General features: G+C 52.5%; 1 protein-coding gene across 1 annotated transcript in view; it reads left to right on the forward strand.

Moving 5' to 3' along the window:
- Window positions 1–4,590: 4,590 nt before the first annotated feature.
- SCARA3 (scavenger receptor class A member 3) overlaps window positions 4,591–11,102 on the forward strand; it is a 35,027-nt gene continuing 28,515 nt past the window's right edge. Inside the window, exon 1 of the mRNA XM_017540415.2 lies at window positions 4,591–4,934. Coding sequence (XP_017395904.1) covers window positions 4,928–4,934 — 7 coding nt within the window. The 5' untranslated portion in view covers window positions 4,591–4,927. The remainder of the gene's footprint in view (window positions 4,935–11,102) is intronic.

The following is an 11,102-nucleotide window of genomic DNA, read 5'->3' on the forward strand; positions in this document are numbered from 1 at the left end:
GTTAAATGCTACAAAACTGTTGAAGAAGTTGCAGATTTTGGAAAAGGCTATTATATTAGCCAACGACGAGGAAGAGATCAATTTCCCTGAGCACTCTAAGGAGAGTTAATTAGAGCAAGGAATGAGGCGGAAAGAAAAGCGGAAATCCTGCTTAACTCATTTACTGGAGAGGAGTCAAGGATCAGAGGCACAGGTGGAGGAAGTGAGCTTTAGGAGAAAGAGGGGTGGCTTTTGCCTAAATTAGAAAAAAGAAAAGGAAACTCATTGCAGCTTTCAGGCAGGGGGCTGGGGTGAGCCAGTTATTCTGAGCAAATGAGACACTGCTCGCGAACGCTGACATGGACTTTCTACCGTCATGAACACAGGAAATGTTGTGCCATCAGTCATTCCATTCTTCCTTCTCTAATGGCCTCTCTTTAGCTATTTCCTTTCCACTTTCAACATTGACAGGGCTTCTGTACAGCCTTCAGCCACCCCCACTCATCTCAAGTTAAAAACAAGATTAAGCAGTTTCCCCCTTCCCCAACCCACCCCAGCTGGTGCCACCTGGCCCAGCATACACCACATCCCAATGGCCATAATCCAGTCTCTCAGGGGGAGTCACTCCAGATGACCCTGGTCCAGCCCTCTGGTTGTTGACGGAAATTGCCTGAATTGCAGCTGAAATCTTCTCCCTAAGCCTAGGGTCACCTCTAGGAAATCCTCTCTCTTCTTTTCTTATCTGAGATGAGGACCGACTCCTTCTTTACCCTTCTCTTTCTGCTTTCTTGGCTTTGAACTATGACCTCTGCTGCCCACCGACTCTTCTCTTTTCTGCCACTCATAAGGCGAGGATTCTTCCCCCAGAGTCCTTTTGGAACGGGGATTCATCCTCAGTACCTCTTCAGGGCTGGGTACCACCTTTGCTCACTCAGGGCCCATCTGCAACCATCTCTTTGCTGATGCATTTGTGTTGCCATAGCAACAGCCCAGGATGTCCGCATGCTTTAACATTACAGGGGCAGGGGCTAGGCCATTTTTTCGCACCAACTAAAGAAAGCTGGGTAAAAACGAGGGTCATTTTTTGCTATTTCTTTTTTTTAATGATGTAAGCTCTAATTTTATTTCTTTTTTTCTTTTGGATGTGTCATACTTGTATATATTTTGGGGATACATGTGATATTTTGATGCATGTATATAATGTGTAATGGCCAAACCAGGGTAACTGGGACATCTGTCACCCCAAACATTTACCTTTTCTTTATGTTGGGAACACTCTGATTTTTCTCTTTTGGCTATTTCTGAAATACACAATTAATTGTTAACTCTAATTTCCCTACTGTAGTATCGAATACTTGCTCCTTCTATTTAGCTGTATTTCTGTATCCATTAACCCACTTCTCTTCCTCTCCCCACTGCCTTCCTTCCCAGCCTCTGGTAATCATTCGACGCCCTACCTCCATCAGGTCCATTTTCGTAGCTTCCTCATGTGAATGAAATCATGCAGTATTTGTCTTTCTGTACCTGGCTAATGTCACTTCACATAAATGACCTGCAGTTCCATCCATATTGTTGCAGATGACAGGGTTTCCTTCTTTATTTTATGGCTGAATAGTGTTCCATTGTGTATATGTACCGCATTTTCTTTATTCATTTATCTGCTGATCTTAAGTGGATTCAATATCTTGGCTGTTCTGAATAATGCCACAGTAAACATGGCAGTGCAGGCATCTCTCGGATGTACTGATTTCCTTTCTACTGTTTGGATATATACCCAGCAGCGGTTGCTGGATCATCCAGTAGTTCTATTTTCAGTTTTTTTAGGAACCTCTATACTGTTTTCCATAATGGTTGTACTACTTTACATTCCCGCACTTTTGGTACTTCCTGTCAACAAATATTTGAGCACCCTCTGCGAGAAGCAGTGTGGTGGACTGTGTCTTAGCACACAGGCATTGGATTTAGCCTGCCTAGGTTCGTAGCCCATGATCTCCACTTACTAGCTCCGTGGTGCTAAGCACATTATTTACCCTCTCCATACCTCAGTTTCCTCATCTGAAAAATGAGGACAATAATGCTGCTTACCTTGTAGAGCGGACATGAGGATTAAATAAGTTAGCGTGCAGGTAACCTCTGAGGTAAACGAGTTAGCGTGCAGGTAACCTCCAAGGTGGTTATCTCCCTTGTGTTTACAAAACAGCTCTCCTGATCCCCGCCCTAGTCCTGGGAGACTCAGCTCATACAGGAAACTCGGAATCCAGATACAGGTGACAGGGGCACATGACTGTCACCAGGCAGGCAATACCCTCTCTAAACCTCAGTCTCCTCATCTGTAAAATGGGCAGCACAGTCCCTTGGTTCCTGCCCTCAAGCTGGTTGTGAGGTTCTGCTGAGATCATGGAGAGAAGAGACTTTGCAAACTGTAAACTCGCCATGGCAAAGTGGAGATTAGAGCGAACACAGCATCACCCATGCTGATTTGCTGGGATCTACAGACAGGGGTGGCTGTCCTTGTCCCCTTCTTTATTCCAAGTTTGGGAGAAATTTTCTCTTCCCCTTGGGTCTCACCTACGTCACTCCAGCATTAAATGGGGTGGGCATGTAGGCTTGGGGATGGGGAGATGGTGCCGACTGTGGCATCAGAAAACCAGGCTGGCCTGTGTCACTTTGTGGTCCCGTTTCTTCCTGCACTTTCTTCTCATAACATTCATCCCAGCTCTGCACTTAATTGCTGGCTTTCCTCACCAGACTGGCCGTGCAACATGCTCCTCACACTCTCAGAGCTTGGGGTAGGGCCTGGTTCCTCATAGTGAGACCGATTTGGTGTGGTCCGGCCACCCTGTTTGCTTTTGGTCGCTTGCTTTTTGTTTTTTGGTTGTTTTTGTCGTGTTTCCCTTTTCCCTGAAGCTGAAGGCTACACTACTGAACACTGAAACTTAACCTGCACTGGCTACTTGATAGGTAGCATTCATAGGTCACCATTATAGGTTTCCTCAGTTGTTTCTTAGGAATTTGGACCAGCTCCTGTCCGTCTCAAACCAGTGAGACCACTGACCCTTCAACTGGGCAAGTGCCCCAGGAGGTGGCCTTTTGACGTTGGAGAACCAAAACACTTCACCCTTGGATCATGCTAACACTGCCGTTTTCTGTATATATGTCCTATGAAATACCATGAGCTCAGACTACACTGGCGCGGAATGAACCTGTTTCTTCATTTGTCCCCACTGCCATTCACCTCTCCCCAGGGCTTAGACCACTCCACTTGCCTAACCCATACATATCCTTAAGCCTTATCTTCTGGGAGGTGGATTTAAGAGCTGTTCTCCCACCTCCTCTTTAGTGCCCTTGCCAATAAGTCTTTTCTCTTTTCTAAAATCAATTTCACCTGATTGATTTCCTGCAGGTGTGGGTTGGGGGTGGGCAGAGCAGACCTAGACCTGGGCAGCAACTAGCAGCCCAGTCAATGTTTGCTCAATGAAATAAATGAATCAATAAAAAATGACAGGTGAGGATCTGGAGGGGTGCTCTGACCAGAGTCTCAACTCCCTACCTGCAGTCACTTCCCTTGGGAGTCACTGTTTACCCCAGAGGCCCCTCCACCAACAAAATCACAGAATATGATGGCTGGGTGCAGTGGTTCAGTCCTGTAATCCCAGCTCTTTGGTAGGCTGAGTTGGGTGGACCACCTGAGGTCAGAAGTTCCAGACTAACCTGGCCAAAGTTTTTAGTCTCTGCTAAAAACACAAAAAATACTAGCTGGGTGCGGTGGTGCGTTCCTGTAATCCCAGCTACTCAGGAGACTGAGGCAGGAGAATCGCTTGAACCTGGGAGGCAGAGGTTGCAGTGAGCCAAGATCATGCCACTACACTCCATCCTGGGTGGCTAGAGCCTCAAAAAAAATAAAAATAACAAATAAATCGGCGAATCGCTTGAACCGAGGAGGCAGAGGTTGCAGTGAGCCGATATCGTGCACTCCAGCCTGGCGACAGAGAGAGACTCTGTCTCAAATCAATAAATCATTAAATCAATCAATCACAGAATGTGGTGCACTCCAGACCCAGTTCTCCCATGTATAAAGCAGAAGCTTGGAGATATGAACTTGATCCCCGAAGTCGCTCAGCTCGCCAGGGGCAGAGCCAGGGTGCTCACAGGGGTGGCCAGCCTTTCACATGTGCCCGGGACACGGGACTTTCAGCACTAAAATGTGGGGTCCCGGGCGTCCTTCTCCCAGGCCCGTGACCCCATAGATGGGTGAGAAAAACGTGCAGGGCTGAAATCTGGGGTCCCCGCCCCTGCCCCAGCCACGTGGCGCTCCCGATAGTGAAAACGACTAAGATCAAACAGCTCTCCAGGTGTGTCCCTCATTGTAGCGGCAGTGCGGACATGGAGGACGTGGCAGGTCCCGGGTTCGAGGCCCGGCTCTGAGGCTGCGGGAACGCGCGGGCGGGGCGGGCGGGGCGCGGGGACTCGGTGGCGGCACAAAGAGGCCGGCCGCGGCAGTTTTGAAAATACCAAGGAAGTTGATCTGGGCCAGGGCCCAAGAAGTGACGAGGAGGGAGGGAGGCTTGCGAGCAGGGAGAGAAGGAGGGAGAGGGAGAGGAGCGGGTGGGAGGGAGGAAGGGAGGGCGCGCGGGGCGAGGGGCGGCGGCAGACCTCGCGGGACCCCAGCGGGACGCGCGGGCGGCGGTGGGATGCGCGCTCTGGGCGGTGGGGCGCGGCGCTAGGGGCCCGGCGGGGCGTCCCCAGGCTGCGACCCCGCGGGACCCTCCCCTCCGACCGCCGCCTTCGCAGTCCGCGCGCGGGAGCATGAGTCCCGGCAGGAGCCCCACGGCCGCCGGCTGCGCGTAGGACGGCGATAGGCGCCCTGGAGGACCCGCCGGCCGCCCGGCTCCACCGCAGCTCCAGCTGCCTGCAGCGGGGCGCTCCCGAGGCCCCGGAGGAAGGAACCATGAAAGGTAAGCGCGGCCGGTGGCGGGTAGCTCCCAGGGGGCCCGCCCGCACCTCCGCTCCACCCAGGGCCTGGGGGGCGCCCTTCCTGCAGGCGGGGCTGGGAGGAGGGCAGGACGCCTCTGGCTTTGCCCCTGCCTTTTGGGGCATCTTGCGAGACGGGACGGAGCCCTGAAGACCGGGGAAGCAAAGAGGAGGAGAGGGAGAATGGGGATATTCACACACGCCCCTTGCAGTCTTGTTCTCATCGGCAGTTGCTCTAACCTCACAGATAAAGTCCAGAGAAGTTTCTGATCCCTTTAACCAGTAGGCGCAGAAAGGTGTCACCAGACAACTTTTCAGCAGTGTAAATTTCGACCCTGGGGACCCATCAGAGAGGCTCCTGCAGCCCCCACCGAGCCTTTCAACCGGGGCCGGGCCTAGGATTCTCCCCAAGGACCTCCAGCCCTTCCCCAAAAGAGACCTGCGGTGTCAGAGCCCCTCAGCCCAGGCCCTGCCCTTCCCAACCGCTGAATCCTGCCTGACCCACCCTCTGACCTCCTTGGGAGGAAGCCGCTGGGGAAGCCCCGTGGGCCGGGCCTGAGCTCACCCCAAAAGTGAACCAGCACCAGAGCAGCCCTTGCAGCCCGTTCTTGGGTTAGCATAACGCCCGCAGCAGATGCTTGTGTTCTAGCAGTGAGAGCCTCACCACCTCATCCACTATGGAAAGCAGAAACTGAAAAGGGCCTTTGGGATCATCTACAGGGCTGTCACACTCTCAGGTGCCACGGACAGGTATAGAGGTGGAAGAGGTGGGGCCAGAGCTCTCAGCCTGCTTCAACCTGAGCAGCTCTGTTTGTCTCTTATATATAGAACGATCTGAGGGTTTATTGGAAGAAAGGGCTCCACCAACAAACTCCTGACCAAATGCCGCCTCCACATTGCATACTTAGGGGAACTGAGGCCCAAGCCGGTAGGGCTGGATTCATGGGTCTGCAACCAGTACCCTCCTACAAGGTCCCACACTTGGTTTAATGCTCTGCTGGTGCTATCTTGAACTTTTTAAAAATGTATTTTATTTTATTTTAGAGACAAGGACTCACTTGGTTGCCCAGGCTGGAATGTAGTGGTATGAGCATAGCTCACTGCAGCCTCGAACTTCTGGCTCAAGCGCCATTCCCATCTTAGCCTCTCATGTAGCTGGGACTACAGGTGTGCACCACCACTCCTGGATTTTTTTTTTTTTTTTTGGTAGAGATGGGGTCTTATGATGTTTCCCAGGTTGGCCTAGAACTGCTGGCCTCAAACGATCCTCCCACCTCAGCCTCCTAAGATGCTGGGATTGCAGCTGTGAGCTGCCATACGGCCTGAAATTCTTATTTTTTAGCAAGTCACCCACTCCCACCAACACACAAACACATACACTTTCATTTTACACTGGGCTCCACAAATTATGTAGCTGGTCCTGTGGACAGGGAAAATGAGTTGTTATGAATCACAGCTAGTCGCCTCTCCAAGTCCTGGACTGTCCAGGATGAGCCAAACAAGTTATAATCAGCCCTAGGGAGCCCCTGGCAGGCGGTGAGGGGAGCCTCACCCCGAGTCCTGCGCCTCACCACAGCACCTTTGCAGCTGAATCCTCCGCAGTCAGCAGGCCCAGGGCAGGCCATTACCGGAAGCCTCCGGAAGGTCTTGGACCACATCTTACATGGGGCCACGCCGCCCTGGACCTTGCTGATGGTGGTAAGATGTTGCACATTCTCAGAGTGGCTCCACCCCAATTCTAGACAATCACTGTAAAAGAAGCAGCCAGGTGTGGTGGCAGATATCTGTAATCTCAGCTACTCCAGAGCTTGAGGAGGGAGGATCTCTGGAGCCTGGGAGTTTTAAGTGTAATGAGCCATGACTGCACTACTGCATTCCAGCCTGGGCAACAGAGTGAGACCCTGTCTCTAAAAAAGTAAAATTTACTTAAAAAAAGAGGCCGGGTGCGGTGGCTCACGCCTGTAATCCCAGCACTTTGGGAGGCCAAGGCAGGCAAACCACGAGGTCAGGAGTTCGAGACCAGCCTGACCAACATGGTAATACCCCGTCTCTACTAAAAATATAAAAAAGTTAGCAGGGCGTGGTGGTGGGTGCCTGTAATCCCAGCTACTTGGGAGGCTGAGGCAGGAGAATCGCTTAAACCCGGGAGGTGGAGGTTGCGGTGAGCCAAGATCACACCACAGCACTCCAACCTAAGCCACAGTGCAAGACCCCGTCTCAAAAAAAAAAAACAATAAAGAAAGATAAGACAGGGCCAAATCCTGTGAGATAGAGAAGAAAAGAGCTGGTGTGAGTTAATATTTAGAATGAGATCCCTGAGGAGGACCCGCTGACACCATGTTGCAGGGTTCCAGGCTCTCCTTGTGCGCGGGGCTCCTGTGTGGGACCCAAGCCCTGCCTCTCTCCTCCTTTCCCTCACATCCCACAGCCTCTTCGTGTGCACAGCAGAGGTCCCGCGGGCAGCGCTGGTGTGTTTCTCCTCCAGCCTCCGGAAACCCTTCAGGGATCTCCCATAACATTGCAGGGGCTGCCCGGCTCGGGGCTGACTTCCAGCACTTCCCTCCCTGGCAGCCGGGAAGAGCCGCCGCCTCTACCTGAGCTGGAAACGGCAGGGCAGACAGCAAATATTTGGCTTTTGGGTTCTATGGGGTGTAAAAAACCTGGATTTCTTTCACCCGAATGGAAAAAGTAAAATGCCCAGCAGAGCAGGCCAGGCAGCCCCTTCCAGTGATCCCTTCTCGGGCTCCTCCAAAGGCCACACCAGTCTTCGAATTACAGCTGTTGGCAAAGGATTGTGCCCTGCTCAAAACAAACACAGTGATGTGATGTGATGTGATGTGATGTGATGTGATGTGATGTGATGTGATGTGATGTGATGTGATGTGATGTGATGTGATGCGATGTGATGTATGGGGAATGGGGGATGGTGGGGACGGTGATTAAGAAAACACACTGGTTGGGCTGCCCAGCCCACCGGTGGCCGAGTGCCAGGGCCCACTCTGCCAGTCAAGCCGTTTCCACCCGAGGCCCCTCCTGCCCTGTGGCCAACTGACTGGGCCTCCCAGGCCGCTGCCTCTTTTGATGCAAGCTGGCACCTGGCCCCCTCACATGCCCTAAGGGGACACTCAGGTGCCACCAGCCCCTTGATGACAGGCCCACCTTGGAGCTTCCCACTGGCTTGTCCAAGCCATTTACAGCCACCTGTGGGGTTGTTTCCACACCTCCAGTGAGAGGGACCCACCCCCAAGACACCCATGACACAGCCTGGCGCAATGCACAGACCGATTTGAGAGCGGGAGACATGGCTCTAGTCCTGGCGCGTCGTCTGCCCTCTCCAGCCCAGTTGTCCTCCTGGGTGGTCCCTGAGGCCCGAGAGCTCTGGGCCTGAGCACCACATGGGGAGCGGAAGTGACTCAGTGGTGAGATGGCTGGAAGTGGGCCCACCGCGTGGCCTCTTCTTTGCCCCGAGAGACTTGTGCTTGGCTGTGGTGGCCAGGGCAGTGGGCAGCCCTCTGTTCCTCAGGCGTGGGAGGAACAGCCCCTCCCTGCAGAATCAGAGAGCAGTGCCCACTTCATGCAGGCAAAGGGTGGAAGTAGGGAGAGGAGGGGCTGGGAAAACACAGCGATGCAATCCCAGGAGGAATCCAAAGAGAGGAGAGGCTCCCCATGCAGGAGCAGCCGGGCCGGGAGCCCCAGCAAGTCTGATCTCCTTCCCCAAGGGCACCGGAAGGAGCTGGGGCTAGAAGAAAAGGAGCTGAGTGGCAAAGGTGAAAAGAGCCACCAGAGGCCTGACTGAGGGGTCCAGGGAGCCCAGTGGCTCAAGTTCGGCTCCAAACCCTCAGACATCCCCCCAGCCCCGGCCAAAACAGTCACCTTGCCCTCTAGCTGGGGGTGAACTTGCTAACTGAAGACTCATGTCCCAAGGCTCATTTGAGAGCGAGGAAAAAGTCTTCTGCTTCTTGGTAGGCTAGGCTGGTGGAGAGCTTGGCGGTTTCCGTGAAGGACAGGCAGCTGCTCTGGGTGTTGGAATTGGCGCACAGGGCAGCATAGCTGGGTGTGCTTCTAATTCATGCCCTGCCCCTGTTTGATTATGTTTAATTTAGTGGGGTGTGTGTGTGTGTGTGTGTGTGTGTGTGTGTGTGTGCATGTGTAGCACTGAGTCTCAAGGTCAGGCCCAGCCCTGTCTCAGGCCAGCTTTATCACCGGGATGAAGTCCCTGGTACCCCTGGGCTCAGCTCCCTCATCCAGGTAGACCAGCTGATCCCACAGTGTGGCATCAGATTGTGAGGTTCACAACAGTGGGGTCTCTGTCCGTGTCTGACACTTAAAAGGTGTCCACTACATCTGTTCAGTGTGCATGTCTGAACTGTACATGGTATCCTCAGCACCTCACGCAGGCATTCCATAAAGATGCAGAAAGATGCCCCTATTCAATAGACTCTGATAGGGAGAATGCCGGTGCCTGGGTCCGTACGTCTATGTAGGTCTAACGACCAGGGAAACTACGAAGATCTTAGACGCTGTCCCTTCTCTCAAGGAGCTTACTCTACTGGGACACATAGGATTTGTGCCCAAGTCACTCAAAAAAGGACTAACAGTGATAAGTGCCTTAAGGGAGGTCCCAACGAGGGAGTTTTCGGGGGGGCTCCTTTCCTGACTTTCCTTCTCTGCTGCTGTTCTTAGAGATACGTCCTGGGTTTCAGCCACAGACAGGCTCCTGGTTCTTGCTGGCACCCATTCCCTGAACAGTCTCTCGCAGCCTGGAAGATGTGACACATGGGAGTTGGCAAATCTGACGGCACCAGATTCGCCTCTCTGAGCTTCACAGCCATATCTCCATCAGGGTCCTCACTGTCTCCAGGTGGAGACCTGCAGGCGCCTTCTTCAGGGTTTAGATGAGATGCCTTCCGCTCCACCTGAACCAGGCTAAAAAATGGGTTATTCTGGGATGTTGCCCCAGCCCACAATTTTCAGTCAGGCAACATGTATGGAGTTCCTGCTTTTGGGGAGGAAGCACACTAGCTAGAAGGCAAGCCAGGACGCTTCCTGCCCTCCCAGCAGAAACAAGACATGCACACCTGAGGCAGGAACTGCGTCATCCAGGCCAATGACACAAAAGAAAAAATGCACAGCATATACGGAGATTTGAGGGAATCCCAGGAGAGAAAGGGAGCATTTCAAGTTGGATAGTTCAGAAAGGCTTCAGGGAGAAGCTGAAGGGTGGGGAAGATTGGATGGGGTCAGGAAGGCAGGAAGGCGCGCTGGGGAAAGCTGGCCATCAGGTCCTTGGGGGAAGAGTGTTTGGGGTGGTGGGGAGAGATGGCCTGCAGTTGAGGGAGGAAGGACTCCAGTGCTCCATGAAGGACTTGCGTTTGTGTATGGTTAACATTGGAGATCCCTGGGAGGGTTTGTCGGGCCTGTTTGCCACTTCCCCCTGGAGATGTTGTCTTATGCTCTTAGCCCGTGTTGGGAAACCTCTACCCTTAGTGGGAGGAAGAAAATGAGCTTGTAAAGGATCCATGAGGAGTGGTCAAGGACACAGGCAGGGAACCATGATGGTGGGAATGTCATGGAAATTAAGAGGAGAAAGTTCCAAGGGGGAGGAAATGACCCCCCACATTGACGGCTGATCAGCAGAGTCAGCTGAGGATTTGTGGATCAGAGAAAGCCACGTGGCAAGGGCCAGAGGGGCGGGGTAGATCGCTCAGGAGGATCTGTGTCCCTAGCGTGGACATAGCAGGGCCTGGCTCCAAGGGATTTCAAGGCAGGAATGGCCCGTGCTCATTGGAAGGTGGAGGGACAGAAGAGGAGACATGGGGGGACCTGGGGTGGTGGCATTGGGGGAGGCTCGCTTTGAGAACAAAGAATCTCTTTATCGGGAGGCAAGGGAAGGAGAAAAGATGGATACAGACGTAGACTCCACATTACTATCAGCTGCATTTAACCTTTAAGACACATATTTATTATTTTTTTAAAAAATCAAAAAATTCAGAAAAGGAAAAACATCCACTCACGTGAACTTCTACCCTTTAGAGATCATAAATGACAAGCTGTAGATGAACATTTTTCAGAAATCATTCTGTGTATGTTTTCACAGACTTTTTTTCATGTAGATAAGATTATACTATCCATGTTATTTTTTTTTTTTTTTT

This window comes from Cebus imitator, unplaced genomic scaffold (genome assembly GCF_001604975.1).
Source record: "Cebus imitator isolate Cc_AM_T3 unplaced genomic scaffold, Cebus_imitator-1.0 Scaffold125, whole genome shotgun sequence".
Classification (NCBI taxonomy): Eukaryota; Metazoa; Chordata; class Mammalia; order Primates; family Cebidae; genus Cebus; species Cebus imitator.